The sequence below is a fragment of the Salvia splendens genome, chromosome 3, assembly GCF_004379255.2.
Source record: "Salvia splendens isolate huo1 chromosome 3, SspV2, whole genome shotgun sequence".
NCBI classification, from domain to species: domain Eukaryota; kingdom Viridiplantae; phylum Streptophyta; class Magnoliopsida; order Lamiales; family Lamiaceae; genus Salvia; species Salvia splendens.
The window spans coordinates 44,653,309-44,677,082 of NC_056034.1; the positions used below are offsets into that span (position 1 = coordinate 44,653,309).

Consider the following 23,774-nt stretch of genomic DNA (forward strand, 5'->3'; position numbering starts at 1 on the left):
AAGACCGCGTTTCTAAATGGTGAACTAGAAGATAAAATCTATATGGAACAACCCGAAGGGTTTGTAGTACCTGGACAAGAGAAAAAGGTATGCAAGCTCGTAAAGTCTCTATATGGATTGAAACAAGCGCCATTGCAATGCCACTTGAAGTTTGATAATGTGATGTTATCAAGTGGATTCAAGATCAACGAGTGCGACAAATGTGTCTACATCAAGAGCACAAATAACGGCCATGTTATAGTGTGTCTATACGTTGATGATATGTTAATCTTGGGTAGCAACACTCAAGTAATTAACGACACAAAGGCCATGTTAAAGAGAGACTTTGACATGAAAGACATGGGTCTAGCCGATGTAATTCTTGGAATGAAGATTCTAAGAACGTCTGATGGAATCATCTTAACACAATCACATTATGTTGAGAAGATATTAAATAAATTCAAAGCCTATGATGGCGCGCCGGTTAAGACTCCAATTGAACTCGACGTTCACTTGAGCAAGAACAAGGGCGAGCCCGTTGCACAAGAAGAGTATGCACGTGTCATCGGATGCATTATGTACTTAACTAATTGCACTCGACCTGACATTGCTTGTGCCGTGAACAAGTTGAGTCGTTACATGAGCAATCCAAGCAAAGAACATTGGAGAGCTCTTGTGAGGGTTTTGAGATATTTAAAACATACTCAAAATCATGGGCTACAGTTCTCGAGATACCCCCCGGTACTTGAAGGGTACTGTGATGCAAATTGGATATCCGACAATAGAGACTCACTTTCAACAAGTGGATACGTCTTTACTATTTGGGGTGGTGCTGTATCGTGGAAATCCACAAAATAGACATGTATAGCCCGATCAACAATGGAATCGGAGTTCATTGCCTTAGATAAGGCTGGTGAGGAAGCCGAGTGGCTTAAGAACTTCCTTGAAGATATTCCATGTTGGTCTAAGCCAGTGTCACCAGTGCTGATCCACTGCGATAGCCAAGCAGCTATTGGAAGGGCAAACAATGGCTTCTATAATGGTAAGTCTCGACATATATGTCGACGACACAACACCGTGAGACATTTGATCACAACAGGGGTGATTACAATTGACTACGTGAAGTCAATAGATAATCTAGCGGATCCGCTGACCAAAGGGTTAAACCGTGATCAAATGAATAAGTTGCCAGAGGGAATGGGTTTGAAATCCACAAACTAAAGAATTATCATAGTGGTAACCCAACCATGATGACTGAAGATCCCAAGAACTTGGTTCAAAGGGACAACTAAGCTATGAGAGTTCATGAGAAACACTCAACTATATCTATTCCCTAGAGAGCAATAGAGTGCTGGAGAACTTGCCTAGTGGTAAAGGCTAAGTCTATGACTTTTAATGGTTCTTAAGGATCTCAAAGAGATGGAGTTCTCAAAGAGACCAGGTATGGCAAGGTACTTGACTAAGAATCACCTATGTAAGTGCGAAGTGTGCTCGCTTCATAAAGCGCACTTACGAATCCAAAGTGATGTCCAAGACCGCAATGGATACAAAACGTGAGAACGGAGGAGGTTGAGGTGTTTAAGCGTTAACACCATTGTCTCGGTGCACGTTGTGGGGGATTAGTTCAAAGCATCGAGCTATTAAGCCGCCTGTGTATCCGATGGTGTCGATCTACATCGTGCTACTAAGCCGGTCATTGGATTTTGACCAAATAATAAATATAACGAGACATTTAATTTTGTGAAATTAAATGATATAGCGTCGATCTACATTTTACGTAGATAAATGTAGTATATTCACTTTCTCAAATTTGATTTCCGGTGAGTGAGAAATAGTGGATTAAAGTTGGGCGTAATTAACTTTTAATTAAAGCTTGGAGCTTGAGCTTAAGGAATAATTAACTAGTGTTAATTAGCCCACATTGGAGAAGTGACACATCTTTTAATGTGTTTAAATTAAGTGACTTTATGTTACTTAATAATTATAGTGGATCAAGATGGGTGAAAGAGCCCACACAGGCACGCACGCGCGCGCCGCCGCCGCCCGCCCGTGCCAGTGCTCGTGCTTGCGGTCGCAGGCCGCGGGCCTCGGGCCCGAGCCCTGGCCTGGGCCCGGGCTCGATCTCGATCTCGATCTTGGACTTGGACTTGGATCTTGGCAATTGGGAATTGGTCTTTGGGTGGTCTTTGGGCTCGGGTCTGGACCCGTAATAATCTTTTTAGACCACCTCCGAGTCAGCAATCCAAGTGGCTTGACACGTCGTAAAGCGTGGCACAGTCAAAGCTGCCATGTGAGAAAAGCACACGCTCCACACGCGAATGACACACTCCTGCCACACGCTTGTAACCGCCGATGGTTACGAATCTACCATGATGAGCCTTCATGGCTTGGTTGACCATGCTTGGTGGCTTGGCCTATAAATAGGCTAGTCATTCCACTGCATTAGACACACATTACACCATTCACAAGCATAAGCTCTCTCCCTCTCTCTGCATTGTTTTTCTGTCGAAAGCTCTGCCCTCTCCTCCATCCAGTTCGCCAGAGCTCTGTTGATTGCGGTGCTGCTTCACCAGAGACGTAGCCGTTTTACATTTGGGGACGACACGCCAAACCGAGAGCACTACCGAGGCGTATCTCGTCTTGCGGGAAGAGGACTCCTCGACTCGGCTAAATGCTGTTCATGGTTCTTTGTTTCGATTCTTTCATTGTAATTCAGTTTCAGTTTTTCATTCTGTATTCCTTCTTTTGGATTGTATTACGCCCTGTTGTTATCTCTTGTAATTCCAGAAACCAACATCACCTACTTTCAAATGTAAGTGGAAATTCGATAATAACAAAACACGTCAAATGAATTGGATTAGTTTATAATTGAGTTCTGTTTAATCATAGAATTTTATCATATGATAAAAATTTCCTTCTCCAATTTTGGAGTTTTACACATTAAATTCTATGTTGATAATCAACATATTTCAACCTCACAACTCACAACTTTTATGAAGTAGTTTTTGATTTCTAATTAATTTGTATTTTTTCATGAGGAACAGTATTTTGTAATGAAAACTATGATACACTATTATTTTAGATACAAGTACAGTACTAATTAAATACGGTATCTCAATTATTAACCCATATTGGATTTATTAATAAACTGAATTTACTAATTAAATACGGTATCTCATTTATTAACCCATATTGGATTTATTAACAAACTGAATTTACTAATTAAATACGGTATCTCAATTATTAACCCATATTGGATTTATTAATAAACTGAATTTATTGCTTAGGCCATCCACCACAATGTCTCTATACCGTCCCTTAAACTACTACTCCCTCCGTCCCGCTTTAGCAGTCCCGGTTGATCAATTTCGGATGTCCCGCTTTAGGAGTCCCGGTTGAACTCGGTGCATAAAAATTGATGTCCACTACATCAATTTATTTATTACATCATTTAAAGTGGGACCCAACTTCCACTAAATCATTTATTTATTACACACTTAAAAGCAAAAAAGTAAAAAAGTTGTTTAAAAGTGGGACCCAACCTCCACTACATCATTTATTTATTACACACTTTAATACCCCTTAAAACATGTGCCCGACTCAACCGGGACTGCTAAAGCGGGACGGAGGGAGTATTTGAGAGTCTCACTGTACTTTTTTACTCCATCCCTTAACTTAGGGACGGAACCTGCAACCCTTCGTCCCTTAACCGTCCCTTAAATTACTATTCATTCAATTTCATTTTTTATTTTTACTTCCAACCCAATTCAATTAAAACAAACACACTTCATTAAAATTAAAATAACATTACAACTTAAAATTCAAAAAAATAGAAAAAGATATAATTAAAATCCGAAAAAAATAAAAATGACATAATTTTAAAAAATAGAAAAATACATAATTAGAATCTCACATCGAAAGTGGAACATAAAATATTCAAGGATGTCTCTATAAAAGAGAAACAACCAAGAATGAGTTTGTCCCACATCGAAAGTGGAACATAAAACATTTAAGGATGTCTCTATAAAAGAGAAACAACCAAGAATGAGTTTGTCCCACATCGAAAGTGGAACATAAAACATTCAAGGATGTCTCTATAAAAGAGAAACAACCAAGAATGAGTTTGTCACACATCGAAAGTGGAACATAAAATATTCAAGGATGTCTCTATAAAAGAGAAACAACCAAGAATGAGTTTGTCCCACATCGAAAGTGGAACATAAAACATTCAAGGAAGTCTCTATAAAAGAGAAACAACCAAGAATGAGTTTCATAAATTCGCAAGCCCGTCAAATATATATGGACTATTACAAATTTCTTGTATTAATTTATTTGTAAAAATTGTTTTTAAATATAAAAATCAATTTTTATAAATAAAAAATATTTGTTTAAAATTTAAAAAAAATGAATTATTGCGTCAGCGGTGACGACGTCCACTCGCTGGCCGGTGAGTGGGCGTCACGCATGGCGCAGGGGCGCGCCACGTCGCCATGACGCGTGGCGAGACAGCCCGTCCCTTGTCTCGCAGGGACGAGTCGCGTGACGGGCGCGGGACGGGCCAGTGTGCCGCAACGCGTCGCGCGAGCGTTCCGTCTCTCTGCGACGGAACGCAGGACGGTGGCGCGCCGCGTAGTGGATGGCCTAGTTTATAAATATATGAAGTACTCTATAATTTTTTAGGAAAATGCTACGTGGCCACATTATGGCTGGCCATAATAGGATATTTTGGTCAATATACATAACAAACAATTAATAAATTAATAAGTCTATTTATTGTTCATGTGTCTTTACAAAATAACCCTTTACTAATAAAATTAATGGAGTATTAAATTCTTCAATGGAGTTTGAGTAATGGGAATTGGTGTGTGGGGAATGGGTCCGAGTGGGGATTTGACGGTATAAGTTTAACCATTAGTTAGCCTAATTTATTTATTTTTAGGCACTTCACAGTACCGTTTAAAATTGAAAATAATTTATAAATTATGTTATAATGTTTGTATAAATTAGAATACAGTAATTAACCTTCAATAATTAAGTCAAAGCAAATAAAGAGGTGGATCATTGTGGTTTTGGGTTCAGCTAGCCAAAATTACACTTGAAACTCATGCGTCTGCGGGTGTTAGCAAAGGGTAAAGTGTGGATAATATATTCTACTCACTAATTAATTGCTCTTATTTATTACTCCTTCAATTATATACCAACTAATTAAATAATGGTCCTAGCTTATTCTATGATTCCAGATATAATCTCACAATATTAAATGAAATGAAGGTATAGGAGCTTAATATTAATTATAAACCTAAAAGCATGTTTATAATAATTTTCTGGTATAAGTCGAAAATGGAGAATTGAGTTTGAAGTCTGAGTTATCAGATTGTTAGTTAGATACAAATGCATTTTTATATGAAAATACAAAAACAGTATTAAGATGGAGTATTGTATATTTAAGGGTATATTAGTCTTTAAAATATTGATATTTTTTAGATGCACTAACTTCATTGATTTAGCATTAATTGTACAATTTTTTTTATGGCCGGCCATATTATAGCCGTTTAGCATCACCCAATTTTTTAATTATGTTTTCCCTTTAAAAATTGCAACTAGGAAGTCAAATTCCACCCCAGCCGGCCTAGTCTACACGTTGAATGGTTTCTTCGATGTACCTACTATAAGTCTAAACTTAATAATAACTCATCTATAGTCTACTATAAAATGTTAGTACTGACTTGTTGGGTGGAGCATCAGACCTTGACCTCGCGAATTCAAACACCACCATATGTTGAGTGATTTTCAGCCTTAATTAATTCGCAAGCCTAATGGAATAGGATTAGTCAAATTCCACCATAAACGAGTTAAGAATACCTATAGTCAAACAAAATTTAATAAAATGTTACTACAAGATTCGATAAACCTCTCACTTTTAAGATAATTGATGAGAAATGGGATAAACCAAAAATAATATAGGAATACTGGGATAAACCAAAAATAATATAGGAATATTGTTAGTTGGGTAGAGAGAATATTATGCTAGTTTAGTCTTGTGATTAACTACAGTTGAATTATATTATTATTAGTTTATCACTTTATCTTGTCGGAGAGTGGCGATACTCAATCGAAATTTGGGAGTTTATGTAAAGGCTTTTTTAATAGAGTTTGTGTCGACTTTAGAAGGAAAAAAAATACTGTGCGAGTGCGATTGTAGAAATTTATTACCTCTAATCCTCTATGATCATGATTGTGAACTATTTTTGGTTTCTAATTTACTCCCTTCGATCTAAAATAAATATTAGAGATTGAAAAATAGATGTAAGTATAAAGAAAATAAAATAAGTGAAAGAATAAAATAAATAAATAAATAAATACTAGGAGTAATATAATACTCCGTGATTAGTGAATAATAATAATGAGAACGTTACAAATAAATAAATTGGATCGAAGAGGAGCGACTATAATTCATCTATTATCCAAAAATAAATGAGTCATTAATTTCCCAGCGGCTTCATCCACGTGGCCATTTGTAATTAGTAAACTATAGATTGCTGGCAAAGCTACGTGGCAACGAAATGATTGGCGACTGAAACAAGGCAGTTGACTATCGTAATTCACAGCAGCAGCCAAGCGGACCCCAAACCACTTTCCAAATCCACTTCTGAAAGTTTGAGGTCCGCCTCTTCATATATACACACACACATTACATGTACGTATATTTTCCGTTCAGCTCAATTCTCTCAGATCAGTAACACAGTAGCTAACAATGGCGCCGATTGCTGTAGGTGACGTTATTCCCGATGGTACCCTTGCCTACTTCGACGATCAGGATCAGCTCCAGAGCGTCTCCGTCCACACGCTCGCTGCCGGCAAGAAGGTCGTCCTTTTCGCCGTTCCCGGGGCCTTCACTCCCACCTGCAGGTGATCCACACTCAAATCACTTTAATTTCCTTTCGATTTTTGTTTTTGATTGCTATCGAGTCGTGATTTTGAGTGTGTGCGTTTGCAGCATGAAGCACGTACCGGGGTTCATTGAGAAGGCGGATGAATTGAAATCCAAGGGCGTCGAAGAAATCTTGTGCGTCAGTGGTATGCCCGATTACTCAATTCTCGCAATTTTGCAGGATATTCAATTCATAAGAGTTTATCTAATTTCTGCAAAAAGTGATTGAACGTTTTATTTTTGGGTGAAATTTTATGAGATTGCTCAATTGTCGTGATTCTGCAGAATGTGACTGAAGAGTTATTCAATTCTTATTCTTATGGTTTATCTAATTTTCGCAATTTCTGCAAAATTGATTAATGAGTGTATTTGTTGTTTGAGTTCGAGGAACATATTTAGCTGAATTGAATTTGTAATCGGATCAATCTGTTATGGTTTTGTACAGATTTAACATAGATGGATGAATAAGAGACCAACTTGTGTTCCAATTTCCAATTTCCGATTGTTGATTGCATTTGTTCCTACTACATTGCGAACATTTACAAAATGTGAACGAAAGCTTTTTTGGTGAAATTGGATCAATGCATATATGTACAGTCACATCCATACACAAATTTCTGAAATCTTCAAGTAATACTCTTTTCGCCTTAAAATGCTCAGTTGTAAATTGCATTCGTTCCTAATCCTATCATGAGCATTTACAAAATGTGATCGAACACTTTAACTTGGGTGAAATTGGATCGATGGTTATGTATAGTTACGTTCACACACAGATTTATGTTTAGTTAGTAATACTCTTTTCCCCTTAAAAATGTTCAATTGTTAATTGCATTTGTTCCTAATCCATTGTGAGCATTCACAAAATGTGATTGGACGCCTTATTTTTGGTGATATTGGATCAATGCATATGTGTAGTTACATTCATGCACAAATTTCAGATATATTCAATTAGTATACTATTCTCCCCATAAAAATGTTGATAGTAAACTGTGTAGGCTGTTTAGTTTCCCTGCTTATAACTTCCATTGAATTAGACTGTTGAATGTTGACATTGTTACTCCATTTGTCTGCAGTGAATGATCCATTTGTGATGAAGGCTTGGGCCAAGACTTACCCTGACAACAAGCATGTCAAGTTCTTGGCCGATGGCTCGGGAACTTACACTAAGTCCCTCGGCGTCGAGCTCGACCTCAGTGACAAGGGGCTCGGCATTCGGTCCAGGAGGTTCGCTCTTTTGGTCGAGGATCTTAAGGTTAAGGCTGCTAATATTGAGTCAGGAGGTGAGTTCACCGTCTCTAGCGCGGATGATATCCTCAAGGCTCTTTAATTTGCTCCTCCCATTTACTTTCTTGAAAGTGTAGTGCTCTCAAATTCCTGTCTTGGTATGAAATAAGAGTTGTGCTGTTGCATTTGTTCTCAGTTGTTGAGATTACTTTGCAGCTTATTGGAGCTTTATTACAATGTTATCAAATCATCAGTTTAATTCATACAGTAGATGATTATATATCAACCTTTCAATCTAATGCTCTTTTTTTTTAACTTTCTGAACTGAAATCTGTCACATGGTCGATGAGTTGTTTATCATTGAATAATGTAGGTAACACTTCATAGATTTGTGCATTTATATAAGGTTATTAGAGCATTAGCATTGCCATGTAAAATTTGAAGAATTTGAATAGGAAAATGATTGTGCTCATTAATATTGATAATTTTAGGTGATAATACAATTCAATTAATTCGTCAAAATGCTTGCTAAAATGATAACACAAAGTTGAATATTCATCATTCCAATATTATACTATATAAGTTTAGGTCTTTCATGACTGATAACCTAAAACCAAATTGCTTTCATATTTATCAAACAAAATCTGCATGCCAAGTCGAAGTTGTTCCAAAATCAGTAACTTCTTCCCCAGTAGGTCCACTTTGTAGCAGGCTCACCAGATGCGAAGCACAACATACCTGCATAACAATACGATATTATAAAAATCGGGTTTGAACATGTCACGAGGGTACTCTTATGATAATTGTCATTTCATTCTCATCTCCATTCAATTCCCTCCTTATTCCATTCCATCATACCAAGAAGCCCGTAAGACTTACTTGCATAATCTCCCAAATGGGCATTCCCCATGGCCGCATAATGTAACAGCCTGTAATGTCATAGAATTCAATCATCTCCCCTTTAACCACAACCTGCCAAATCATGTCACAAAAACTAAATCAGTTGGTGTTCCATAATTGAATCAAATAGTTAGTGTTACATAATTGATTCACAATATACATACCTCAGAGTACCATTGTTCGAAGTTGGCATCTTTGTTATGAGAGAGCCCTAACCCTAATCCAGATTCTGGAGGAAAATCACACAAAATAATTCAAAAGAAAGCCCCTTTCAGCATATTAACAAATGGAGATTCGAAATATGAATTCACAATACTCACCGGATGAAAAGGGTTTGACCTAGAGTGAAAATAAAGGAATCGTTTTATATACTTACAAATAATAATTATTACTATTATGTTATAAATTAATAAGTAATTAATATAATCTCAAAGTAATTTTAAAATTATGAATTAGTACTTAATTATAATAATAACTAGTAAGACCCAACTTTTTATTTAAATAAAGCCCAAGTAAAATTATACCTTAAATATATTTAAAATTATACCAAAAATTAAATCTCTTTATTCTCAGATCTCATCATCCTAGTTCTTCTCATCTCGCATATTTTCTGTTCGACTGATTATCGTGTTTTTATTCGAAAGAAAGGTATGACGGAAAGGGAGGTAAGCCTTGCATGATATTTTAGTCAATTAATCCCTTTTTTTCTTGTAATTATACAATATTCGTTTGTTAAATTGGATAGAGTGATTTGAATCGCAGAGGGATAGGATCAGCCAATTGCCGAATGATATTCTGATGTCTATAATCTCTCGATTGAGCCTCCCCGATGCTACTGCGACTTGCATACTTTCAACATCTTGGCGACATCTCCCTAGCCACCTCACACGTCTGAGTTTCCCGCCATATAACTCCTTTGGAGGATCGTTGAAAAAATACATCAACCAAGTCTTGAATTCTCATAGAGGCGATCGTATAAAAGAGTTCCGATTGGACGCGCGCAGATGTAGTGGCAAGTTTGAGAGTTGGTTCGAGTTTGCCGTCTCGAAGAAAGCTGAAATAATTCATATATCCATCTTCGTTTAGTTAAAGCATGTCGTTCATTACAAAAACTTGTTATAAAGTATGCACTGTTTGGAGCATCACCAAAAGATTGGTTACAATTGCTTTGTGATATTTTGTTTTCAAGTTTTACATGACTATACAGAAATGATCAAATTTCACAATTTAGATTGTTATTATTTCTATTATACATACTATATTGATGCATTTGGCACATGTTTATAATGTTTGTTGTAGTTTGGGGAAGTCAATGGCGAAACAGTGGATCATACTCAACATTACAATCCTCAAAAGTGTTTGGAAATTTCTGGATATTTGGGTTATTATGCAGAACATGGATTAATTTTGGACCTCATCAATAATATTAATATTACATCTCTTCAAAGAGTGAACTTTGTGGCTCCTCGTGAAGCAGCATTAGATCGTGCACGCTTTGATTTTGAACATATTAAATCAGTTGATTTCTTAGTTATATCTTAAGTATGATGTTTATTTGTTTGTTGTTAGTTTAATTTATCTTTTGTACTTATTGCATCTATTAGTGTATAATCTTACCTATGACTTCTATTTATCACTTGTTAATTTATTTTAATTATTTCAAGATTTTAATTTTGGACATATTACAAGAGTTGGAACATTTAAACATATTCGAGTTAATTTTTAGTCTAGTTGATAATAATTTAACTAATATTATTGCTACAAAATTTCGATCGAAGTCGTGTTTCCAAGATTTGAAAGTATTGGATGTTCGATTATAGCCGGTGAGTGGAGCCAAGGCCGGCGGCGCTGCGTCGCTGTGGAGTGACGGGAGACGGTGGTGGCGGCAGTGTCTGTCGGCTGCGGAGTCGCCGAGAGAGGGAGGAAGCTCGACGGTGAACGAGAGGCAACAGCGGCGGGGCCTCAGCCGTGCGGCGACAGCGGAGCTGACTGGCACCGACGGCGAAGCTAACTGGTGGCGACGGCGGCACCGGCCAACCGCGGTCAAGGGGCTGGCGGCGAATCGGCGATCTGCGCCGAGGAAGGAGAGAAAGGTGGGAGGGGGTCTAGGGTTTGCTGTTATGTTGATTTGGGGGAGAATGTGAAATGAGGGAAAGGAAAGGGGGGGGGGGGGCGATGGAGATGGTAGTGTAGTAGTTGGGCTGTGTAAAATTTTAATTGGGCCACTTAATGTTATTTTGATTTGGGCCATGGATTTGGTTGGTCATTTTAAACTTGGACCAGCAATTAATTAGATTGAGCCTTGCTAATTGAATTCAGTTATGTTTTTAGCCCAGGAGAATTAAATTGATGTTGGATTAATGATAGAATAAATTATGGAGTGAGCTGCCAATTAAAATACAAGTATGACTACAAATCTAATTTAATTTTTGGTTCTCCTAATGTATGGCAAATTAACTAATGGATAGCCGCTATTTAATTTCGTGACAATAAATTTAGATTACCGGAATTTGACTAATGCTCGAATAATTTTGCAAATCCCCAAATGAATTAAATCGCTTGATTTAATTAATACCTAAGGACTTTTCTACGGATTTAGGAAAAGAGGAATAAAAACGATCACACGCTTAGGAATGCATATACGTTAAGTACTTAGCTTCTTAAGGCTAATTAAGTACGTACTATCTTATTTTTCAAAGGGGCGGTTAGGACCAAATCAAGGAAATTTTCGGCTAAAGAAGATATCTTGAGGTGGACAATCTTTTCAAATTTGATTTTGTGTGAAAATGTGAATATGTTTTGAATATATTGGCATGCCATGATTTGTTTTACGATTACCTATCTGCTTGACTATGCCAATCATGTTAAATCGAATTCGGGTCCCAGTAGGGCCGCAAACCCTACTCGGATGTACACATATAGGGATCGTGAGCTAACTTTCGATTTGGTCGGTCCAGTGACAGCCGTGGAATGTGGCCACATTTCCGGTTCACATACGTTCAGATATGGTATTTATATTTATGTTTATGTGATTGCGCAATCAATTTTATGAAATGAAATGAATTTAGTGACTCGGGCCTTTTAAATAAAACCCATGTGTTCACTTAATTATGGCGGACAATTAAATGGAACTTATTTTGGCACTGTGCTCACTGAGTATATCAAGTACTCAGCCCTGCATGTTTCTTTTCTAACGTGCAGGTTGAACGTGATTGAGGCGACGAATGTGTTGGGAAGTGATCGTTAATAAGTAGTTAGGTAGCCCAAAGTAGTATGTCTTCATACATACTATTTTGTCTTGGAACCTTCCGCTGCAATAGAACGATGTCCTAGGAATGTATGAATTTGATCTTGATACTCTGATTTCATTTTGACTATGTACCCATTCGCCTTCGAAACTATTACCTCGAGTTGATTATTTCCTTTATGTTGAGTTCATGATTGCTGAGATTATTTTAGTCACGAAATAGCTACGCTCACTAGTACTAAGGAGTTGTGGTCGTGACAGCAACCCTTCTGCTCCGTACCAGCGCCTCTGCCTCCCGGGACTTCTCTTTTATCGTCTCCGGCATCTTAATAAGAGATTTATCCTTATCAAATTGGTGCTTTCATTGGCCTTATCAAAGAGGGCTATTTGATAAGAGTATATCTTAAGTATGGGTATTATAATATCTTTTTAAATGTGTTAGTATTATATATTAATTAAACCATCAATTTATTAAACTTTTTGAAAAAGTTATATAACATTACAAAATTTTAAACTAAACTTTTCTAAGTTGAATTAGATTCTTCTCTAGCGTGAAATTTTTGTGGCTGGATTGTCGGTGTTTGCCGGAAACGTTTTAGACGATGACGAGAATTGTTCATCCTTGTAATATGTGGTGTGATCCAAATATTTGTTTTCTATTACTTTTAATTAGCTATAGTTTATGATTTAATTAATTCCTCATATCTTAATAATGTAAATCAGTGATTACCAATTTATTCGATATTTTCTGTGCGACAGTGACACTATTGATATTTTTTATTTTCATAACATTATCGTTGAAAAGAGTCCACAAAACCTAACAAGAAATGAGATCATAAAAACATTAGAAAAACTATACTTTGATGTAGCCGTTAAATATGAATTTCATAGCAAACAGGGGAAATTGCTAGCTAGAAGAGCCATGGTTAAATTACGGTCCATTTACAACTTTAAAAATAAATGGGAAAAATCATGAAGTTTTGGATTTGTTCACAATTATCCTACTACTACAAAAATTCATGAAATTATATCTGATATGATAGTCGATAACCATACGTGGGCGCCGCCTACGATGAGTTAAACGATAGTCTATTCATATGGAAAAGAGCGTCGTTTCATTGAATATGTTTACACGTAAGGGATGTGATTTTTCACCGTGAAATAACTGAGAACAAGTCCAAATTTTATTATTCTTCTTACTAATTTTTAAAATTGCAGATGGACCTGAATTTGACAAAACTTTTTACCTTTTCTGGCAATTAGCTTATGGTTTATAAATAAAAATGAAAGTATAAAGATATATTGTTAAATAAATCTTTACAATGACTTAATTAAAAATCTTTACAATGACTTAATTAAATTTTTATTCTTGCATGGCTTTGACAAGAGACAAAATATCAATAATAAAGGGTATTTTCATCAACCTTCGATACAAATTAGGTTTCGACACTGATGAAAATGAAAATGAAAATGAAAATGACATCTAGATAAAATAGTGCAATTAATTAATTTAATGGTCTAATTAGGGCATAATATAAAAGAAGATACATTGCACCTGCCCAAAAGGCTACAATAAAAATACTATATCCTAAAATGGTGGAACAAAACATTCAAGAGAAAACTTGACAATAGAGCATCACATAAAAACTTATCATTTCATAAATGTAAACTTCATTAATGAGCATTATTTATGTGTAGTCCATATTAATGTTATTTATTAGTATATTTAATATATTTAATATAGTTTAATGTTTTAAAATTGTTACTGACATAATTAATTTTACAAATTATTTAAAAACCAACGGTCTAGTTTTATTATTTTACCAACTCACTTGGTGCTAAGAATAAAATGAATTATTCGAGCTTCGATTTTATGTTATCGTAAAATTAATTAGTACTTCAATAACTTGAACCTCCGACTAATTGGTTAGAGATGAACGTCTTACAAACTAGCGACATTTTAGAAAAGAAATATCGACAAAAGAGTAATGAAATTAACGAATAAATAGAAACAAACGCTCTATATACGTATTCTTTGACTCACATATTCTCATACGGGCAACGGGCAGTGACGGCCAAGAAAACGAGCGCCACTATGATGGCGATGGGGAGAAGGAGGAGGATCAACGGCGGCGGCGGCAGTGGCGGAAGAATGAGCGGTAGAATCAAGAGAGATATTGTCAGCACAATCATCAAGAATATCCCTCTTAAGCTGAAAAAATTTACCATCAACTACTACGTTGGCTTCTTCTTCAATTGAACGGACAGATCTTCATCTTCTTCATCCATTATATTCTTCAGTGGATATATTTGATGAGTTTATATACATGTGTGTGTGTGTAGGAGTTTTTGTTTCTTTCTTTAGTTTAGGGGGAGTGTATTAGTGAAATAATTAATGGAGGTTGATAGGAAGTGATTTTAAGTTGTGATTAGTGATTGAATAGGAAATTGATTTGCCAAGTGATGAAAAATAGTAGTAGTAATAAAAATATTACCACTACTTTATTTTTCCACTCAAAGTGATATATTTCTAAAAAAAAGAAATTCTATCATCTTTATTTTATTCTCGGTTCTGGAACAGAAGGCCGAAATTGGCGGTCGCGTTATCCCAGAGGTTGGCCCATAATCGGCCCGTGAATAGCGACATGTTGTCACTAACCCAACCTTAAACCATCGGTTTCCGTTGCGGTCAAAACAGTTGGTCAAAAGATTTTAGGGGTTAATTGTTCAATCTGATCCAAAAAAATTATATGAAAATGAATATAATTCAATCTAAATTGTTCGAAAATCTAAATCTGAAATCCGAAATTTGAACTATGAAATTCGTCCATTTCGAAAAATCTAAAATTGCATTAAAAAGTACTATAAAAATTGGAAAGACCAACAGTAAAAAAAATCATGGCTTAACCAACAGTAAAAAAAACAATGGCTTACCGAAAACATTAATGGAAATAAATTGACAGGTTTTTTCCCCCTAATTTTCGCTTTGTATAATACAATTTGTATTATCCATTAATTTGGGTTATCTTGTTAAAAAAAATCCAAAAGATGAGGTCAAAAAAGTGAATATTTCTTAATTAATTAAATGTCTCAATTTAAAAGGTGTAGTTTGGACTTTATGATTCAGTCGATGAACGAAATTATGGTGCCTAGTATTAATTTTGATTTACTGAGTATATTCTTATTATTTTATGGTACACTAGGAGAATAGGTATTAGCTTTTTGAAGGTGGGGTTTTATAAATTGAATTAGAATCATATGATCAATCTCCTTTGGTTTTTGTCTAATCAAAGGGAAAAGAAAAGACAAAAACTATATAATAATGCTATTGTAGTATAAACAAAAATAATATTCACGGATATTGGTCAAAGTAATAGCATCTATATATATTTGACAATAATTAATTAATTTCTCACAAATTTATCATTGAAAGTATCATGAGATAAATTTGTTTATAACAGATACAACTCACAAATATTAACACTCTTAACTTAAAATCATTAGCAAGTCAAAAGAAAAAACTTTAGTCATCATAATATAATATTAAATAATTACCTATTGATCCCAAATTAATCCCTAATTAGTAATTAGTGAGGGGACTTTAACGGCCATAGTGTTGATTATATCAAGGATACACGTCAGCATTAACTTAATTGAAAGTTTTGGGCTGGATTCATGGTACCTGCGACTATTGTTCTTCTAATTAATTACTTGGTTGTATTAATAATTTTAATGTTCAAGCTTTTTATATTTTAATATTCTTTACAGAATCTGAACAATCATAAATCTATGTACGTGTTTTTTGATAAAGATTTAAGCAGCTCTTTGACAAGGATATATAACCTCATTTATACTTAATACCATGTAAATCTATAATATAAATCAATAGGAACAAATAAATAAAATGAATTTCTGAAAAAGTTTTTTGAGTTATATTTCGTGTATCAATTTAGTAATGAATAATTGAATTTGTTATACACCTATAATCGAATGCTATTAAGAATAAAAGAGGTTTAGATATTATATTTTTGCAATTGTGATTTATTGCACAAATCATCTTACTATAATATATTTAAATTATTAAATTATTCTTTATGTCATAAGAGACAAAGGCAAAATATATTCATATATCAAAGCCTTTAGTTTTCTTATATTTATAAGTGATTTGTTACTCCAAAAGATATTGTGACTGAGAAACGACCTCAATGCATTAGGCCATCCACAATAGGAATAGTCCAGCAATAGCTCAGCCATAGCCTAGCCACTGCCACATCATCAGCACTAAAAATCCTCATGCCACATCATAAATAGCCCAGCCATAGCCTAGCCACATCATAAATAGCCCAGCCACATCAATAGCCACATCACTATAACAATTATATAAAATGAAATAATTAACAATAACACAATATACGGAATTTAATTTACGAGACATATACGGGAAACATTAATAATACTATTAAAAATTTAAAAAGTACAATAATTTAAAAATATTACAATAAATAAAAAAAAGTACAATAATTTTTTAAAAAGTACAATAATTCACTCCTCGTCGCCGTCGTCGTCTCCTCCGTCGCTGTCGCCACCATCGCCTCCGCCTCTACTCCCGGCAGCTTCCCTCCGTGCCGCATCCAAATCCTCCTGCATGCTCAGGAGCAATGTTTGAAGCAAACTCTTCTCCACGGGGTCCACCGCCGCCCGCCATTCGGCCATCGTCTTGACCATCTGAGCGCGCGTTTGTTGACGCGCGAAGAATTTGAGATCCGCTGTGGATTGGCCAAGGGGGGATGCCGACTGGACTTCCTGTGAACCCCCGGCGACCCCCATCGCCTCCCGTTGAGCCCGCCTGTGCCCAACCGGGCGAGTACGGCGAGCAAACGAACGAGGGGTCGGGACCTCCTGGGCCGTCTCAGGGAGGTCGTGGGAACCACCGCTACTGCCGCTGAAATCACCGGAATAGTTCAGCCGTTGCTTCTTCGGCCAGCCAGAGTCGACACCTACTCGGAACTTCTCGGAGTCGTTCAGCACAAGATAACAGTTCAGTAGGTGAAGTCCTTGTACACCCCCTTCAGGGGGAAGGCTTTCTCCGCTATCCTCCTGCAGTCGTCCTCAGTTTGCCCACTCCTCATCATGCGGAGGGCGTTGGTGTACAAGCCCGAAAATCGGGAGACCGCAACCCTGATTCGGTCCCACGCCTTCCAGCAATCCTCCCCATTGCGTGGCCTCCCCTCCGGGCAAAACCTCTGGTAGGCTGCTGCTATCTTGTCCCACAAGTTGACGATCCTCTGGTTGTTCGAAACGAGAGGATCGTCGCAAACACTCACCCACGCCTTGGACAGCGCGACGTTCTCCGCGTTCGTCCACCTCCTCCGTACCGCATTGTCGTCCTCACCCGGCTGCGAGGACTCGCCGACCCTTTTCCCCTTGCCTTTCTTCTTTGGGGCGCCCCGACCCCGCCCTGCGCCCCCCGTTTGAACGGGAGCATCCGGAATACCGGAAAGATCTATCCCCAAGTCATCGAAGGAGAAAGTGTCAAACTGGGCCGGAGGCGCAGCCTCCGTTGGCGTCGATGTGTGCGACGAACCAGTCGAAAAATCAACACTGGGGCGATAGATGTCCCCCGGCGTCCCCTGCGTCGCCGGTACCCCCCGGGCATCATCTGCATTCCGGGTGCCCACCCCGGCATCTGGACACTGGGTGCCCACCCCGACATCGCCGGAAACGCCCCCGACGGACGCCCCCCGCTGGTATCCCGGGCATCATCTGCTGCCACGGGTCATGTTGTAGTATGGGTGCATCTGACTCGGGTGCATCTGACTCCATCCACCTCCCACGGGGATCGGGGGAGTTTGAGATCCGCTACTCCTTGAAGTAGGTTCGTTGTTGAGATCCATTTATCGTTGTTGATCTTGTACAGAAATTTAGATAGAGAGAGTACTCGTTAATACAAGTGGTGCGAATGAAAATGACAGGCAAGTCGCGTATATATAGTGTTTCGGAATTAAAAAAAAAAATTCGCGCTAGGCGGTGCGCTAGGCGATCCGGACGCTGCAATAGCGCCTAGCGGATCGCCTAGCGCCGCGGAACCGCCGAGCGCTAGGCGGTATTTTATCGCGAAATCCGCTAAGCGGTTGCAATAGATCGCCTAGCGCACCGCCTAGCGCCGGCGCTCGGCTAGGCCGTGCGCTAGGCGCTATTGTGGATGCTCTTAACTAGCCCAACTTGTTGGGCTACCTCCATGGGCCCCGAGGGCAATAGCTCAACACTTGCCCTCGGTCGTGGACAATGTGAGTAGGGGGCGACTGCTCGTGTATGAGTTTAAGTATCCGAAAATCTGTTTCGAACCAAACTAAAATTTAAAATCAAATTAGGAATTTTCAACTATTTTTTATGTAAATAAATTTTTAAAAAATTTTCAGATGTTTGGATCGGAGCGGGTCGGATCCGATATTTTGAAATATATTATAATCATAAACCTAATATATATAGATATTTGTGTTGTACAGTTCTAATGATATTTGATTCTCCTATTTTAACTTTGGAATTTGATATTAGTTTTTCAAATTTTCAGAATTTTGGCATTGAAATTTTGAATTTTTACGTATATTTATGCAATTTAAAAATTTTAGGATTGAATTGAAACGAATTTCATAATTCAAATTTTGAATGTTCTGACATTTCAGGTAAGATCATATGTATTTTTCAAAAATAAATTTTTTCGATCAAATTGAATTCAGCAAAATCCTGTCTGAAATTTGAATATCCACCCATGGCTCCACTTTCATATAACTAACTTCAAATCTTTATTCTAGCTCCATTTTCTAACTATTTATAAATTTAAATTTGTTTATTTAATTAATTTTGATATTTTGAGCAAAATTTCCAGTTAAAAAAATATCAAAAATGGAAACGAAAAGAAGCACGTGAGAAGCACCGAGAAGTCACGTGAGTGAGGCAGTGATCTTCTAGTTCCTCCACCACTACACCGAAGCTCGAAATCGAGGATCGACGATGGAGGAGCCGCCGCCGCCGCCGTCGAAGAGCTGGAGCATCGTCACGCGCCGCGAGATCACCGCCAAGTACGAGATCCTCGAGCGCGTGGGCTCCGGCGCCTACTCCGACGTCTACAAGGCCCGCCGCCGCAGCGACGTCTACGAGATCGAGGCCCTCCAGACGCTCCACAACTGCCCCAACGTCGTCCTCCTCCACGAGTACTTCTGCAGCGACGACGAAGACGCCGTTCTCGTGCTCGAGTACCTCCCCACCGATCTCGCCGCTGTCGTCAGCTCAGCCAAGAAGGACTGGGAGGGAGGGATCACCGTCGGAGAGGTCAAGCGCTGGATGGTGCGAATTTTGCGCGGCGTCGACGGCTGCCACAGCAATTCCATTGTTCATAGGGATTTGAAGCCCTCCAATTTGCTGATTTCCGCCGACGGAATCCTCAAAGTCGCCGATTTTGGCCAGGTATAGATAAATTGATTATTAAATGTAGGGCTTTTCCTTTTTGTTCATTGCTCTAGTGTTTATTGAAATTAAAGCTATAGAATGTGTATTGGTTATCTTTTGCTTAGAAAATATGAAGAATTGCGATCTTCAGTGTCTCTACATATCATCTTTGATAATGAATTTACTGCTAAAAACCTTAGCAAGCAACTCAGCCAGCACATAGATATTGCCTAAAATCAATTGACTTGCTGTGATCCACAGATTTTCTGATGGTTTCGAAATTAGGTATTTCTGGAATAGGCGCTGAAGCTTTTGTATTTCATTGATTGCAACTCGAGCTAGTGGTTGTGGTGCCTCATGGTCATGGTTGCATATTCGTTCGTTATTTCGATCAACTTCTCATTCCGTAGTGTTTCCGACTCTTGGCAAGGCTGACTGATTATTTTCTTAACTGCATTGAATTAAAGGGAATGTAGCATTATGCAGAGATGATGTTTATCATGAAATTGTAAGGAAGAGGGGATTTTCAGTCTCTAAGTAATGTTAAGTAACGGTAGATGAGTGAGAAGAGATTCGTTGACTGTGATCTAGGACGATTGGGAATACATTTTTAATATGTATCCTATAGGAAAGTAGCTTTTCTTGAGGGTCTCAGGACTCTCAACTGATCCTTATTCCAATGATCTCCCTCTGCCTCTCATGAAATTGAATGGTTATTTCTGTATCTTTATTGTAATCCCTTTTGGTCTCTGTTTAATCATGTTATGGAAATTGCATGCTCTTCATTAGCTCCTCGTTACTATGAGTTGGATGTTATTGAAGTTTATCGTATAAGAAGATTCACAATGATTATGCTGTCACGTGCATCTTCTTAGCCCCTCAAACCTATTTGTATGTCTTCTGGTGAATCAATGCTACACTTGATATCTCAAGTGTTAATATATTGCAATTGCATCTAACTGTAATGTTACTTGAACAAAATACACAACAAGAAATCTGTTATGTGCTTAAACCTATAAGAATCATCGGGAATAAATTAGATTGCCTAAACAGTGGGGCTGTCTCCCTAATCTCATCCATGACAACACAACGGAACAGGTTTGGTGTAAGGAGCTGGAGCACCCCCTACTGTTGGAATGCAAAACCTAGTTTCTGGAATTGTTAATTTTTCCTAGCTGATGTTTGCTACTGATCTGCCAATTCCTTGGCTTTGAGTTCATCGGCGTACAGGTTTAGACTTTAGAGGAGTGATATGCATTCTGATTTTGTTTTTTAGTTTTTACGAGTTGCTTTAATAATTCTAAATCTAAACTAAGTTGGAGGGTGGGGGGGGGTTGTTCTTGCAGAGATGTTTCCAGATCTAATACTTCATAACCTATTCAAACTATTGCAGCTTGATAATTAAGTATAATTGCTAGTTAAAGTTAAATAAATGAGACTGCCATATGGTTATTTTTCAATATTCTAGATTGTTAAGGTTGCTATGAATGTGCTGCATTGAACTAGAGATCAGTGTGTGACGAATTCTTGATTGTATAATGTTGTCAAGAAGTTAGCTCAACTGCAGGCACTGACTGACCACTTCAAATTTGTAAATTTATTAGTTAAGAGTTATAAATGTCATCGTAGAGTTGCTTTGTTTACACAGGCACTGAAATTTCATTTATTTACCTGGTTATCATCAGGCTAGGATACTTCTTGCTCCCGGATTTCTTGATGAAGGCACTTATGATCAGTTCGCCGAGCCCCCTTCATCAAATCAAGCAGCTTTTCCTCAATCGTCAGACACCGCTGACAGATTAGACAGTCAGTTTCCTCGAGAGCATGTGGAAAAGAGCAGTGAAAAGGGGACTGCAGAGCCAGAAGACCTCAGAATGGGTGAGTTTCCCAATGATGGTGACGAAGAAAGTGTAACTCACGATGGAGCTGCTTCCTGTCTTTGCTACATGCACGACAAGTGATCTCGAAGATCCTTTCCATTCTTATTCTTATGAAGCTGAGAAGGGCCGGGTTGATGAGAACGGATCCCTTACCTCCTGTGTTGGCACCCGGTGGTTTAGAGCCCCTGAGCTACTTTATGGCTCAACAAATTACGGGCTGGAGGTTGATCTGTGGTCACTCGGCTGTATTTTTGGTGAGCTTCTGAGCCTCGAACCATTATTCCCAGGCGCTTCGGATATTGATCAGTTGGGCAAAATCTTTAGCATTTTGGGTAACTTGACCGAAGAGGCATGGCCTGGTTGTGTACATCTCCCAGACTACAATATAATCTCGTTTGGTGAAGTTGAAAAACCCAGTGGTATAGAAGCGTGCCTCCCTAATCGATCTCCTGATGAGATTCTTTTTGTAAGAAAGCTGTTGAGTTACGACCCAGCTAGCAGGGCAACCGCGATGGAATTGCTTCACGATAAGTATTTGAACAAAGAACCTTTACCGGTTCCTATATCTGATTTGAGGGTTCCCTCTAAACATGGGAGTGCTGATGAGGATTTTGGCCCGTCGCTCGTCACTGGCACCAAAAACGGCTTCTCTATCCGCTTCTCTTGATAAACGAAGATCGGCCTCTGTGGTTCGAAGAAGAGCCTAATGTATGTTTGTGGACGACTCGAGAAAATTATGATCATACTTGAAAGTGAGAAATTGCTGGAGAAACTGTGCAAGTATACCAAGTGTTTTTGGTTAGATTATTCACCTATTTTAAGCATTATAATTATACACTCACAATCCATGAACTATGTAAAACATTTCACTTATACTATTATTTATTTTTCTCATTTCAGATTTATTTTAAAAAATTACATAATTAAAAATTAAAAAAAAAAGTTACTTTGCGAATTTTACTCCATTTAACTACCCAAATTCAGTGGTTATTCTTTTCCTCGTAGAGACGAAGTCACTGGGCTTTTAAATATCGCAACAGTTAGCAAATGAAGGTCGAATATAAACCTTACACAATGGAATTACCACAAGTCCTTTTTCTATTAATATAATACTAGTATTATTCAATTTTCAGTATTTTGTAAATAATCTTTGTGCAAAATCTCATAACATCACAACTTTACAAGCATAACCAGACACAAAACGGAATGGCGAATGGGCTTAGCCTCAACCAAACCAAATATAGCAACTTGAAACAGTTATTCCACTTTAGAATATCTGTAATTTAAAGATACATTAACTTTTTTTTTACTTTTAGTAAGTTGATTTTTACTTTACTAACTCATTCTACTCACATTAGATAAAAATATGACCCACGTTCGACTAACTTTTTTTTACTCATTTTACTTATAAAGTCAAACAATTTTTAAAACTAATGTGTATTTAATTGATGGATGGAGGAGTACAAATTTTATGTATATTGTCATGTTGCCACCATCAACGATGTGGATCATCTAATAACATATTTCAAATAAATTTCAGAAAACATACTTAAATCTAGCTAGGGGTAAGTAATCGATTAGTCAGTTATTAATTAATTGATAATTGAATCACCAAATGACTCGTTTCTTTCTCGTTTCTTTTTTAACATCACATTTAAAGTGACATATTCATAAAATTAAAACATTACTCTCTAGTGAATTTACAAAATAATACTATTATGACAAAAAATCCGATGTCAAAAAAAATGATGAGCTCTACGGAGAGTATTATTTAAAAGTATAAAGAGAGCAACAATAATTAAATACCAATTTCCTCACCTTCACCAGGTCAACGACGTCGCAGACTCTTTTGCGCCATAATATTAATATTTTCCATTTTCTTTTATTTCATCGAAACAGAATCTCATCAAAATTAGGGCAGGAGAGCTTCCCTGCCGCGGTACCACAATAACTCCCCACAATCCTCCATTCATATCCAGCCACGTGTCCAATACGATGATGTGGCGAGTGCATGACAAAAATGTCTAAAAATCAGAAAAAGACAGGGCTTTTAGATCGACGGCAGCGAGCAGACTTGAGTACCTTCTATGAATTCAGACCGTTGATCTAGAACTTCTCACGATCACCGTTGGATGGGATATCTACGCTCATCCGACCTCACAAAATT

General features: G+C 37.6%; 1 protein-coding gene and 1 pseudogene across 1 annotated transcript; both read left to right on the forward strand.

Moving 5' to 3' along the window:
- The first annotated feature begins 6,667 nt into the window (after positions 1–6,667).
- On the forward strand, positions 6,668–8,433 carry LOC121796377 (peroxiredoxin-2). Its single transcript, XM_042195240.1, has 3 exons — positions 6,668–6,888; positions 6,977–7,056; positions 7,984–8,433. The coding sequence occupies exons 1-3, from the start codon at positions 6,734–6,736 to the stop codon at positions 8,235–8,237; spliced, it is 489 nt and encodes a 162-aa protein (XP_042051174.1). The 5' UTR covers positions 6,668–6,733; the 3' UTR covers positions 8,238–8,433.
- A 10,776-nt stretch (positions 8,434–19,209) lies between these two features.
- Positions 19,210–22,501, forward strand: LOC121796336 (annotated as a pseudogene).
- The last annotated feature ends 1,273 nt before the right edge of the window (positions 22,502–23,774 follow it).

What these genes read in the sequence shown, in the direction of transcription:
- LOC121796377 (XM_042195240.1), top strand. Translation starts at nt 6,734, where the DNA reads ATGGCGCCGATTGCTGTAGGTGACGTTATTCCCGATGGTACCCTTGCC. An exon ending in GCCTTCACTCCCACCTGCAG is followed by an intron (nt 6,889 to 6,976) that starts GTGATCCACACT and finishes GTGCGTTTGCAG; the next exon opens with CATGAAGCACGTACCGGGGT. An exon ending in AGAAATCTTGTGCGTCAGTG is followed by an intron (nt 7,057 to 7,983) that starts GTATGCCCGATT and finishes ATTTGTCTGCAG; the next exon opens with TGAATGATCCATTTGTGATG.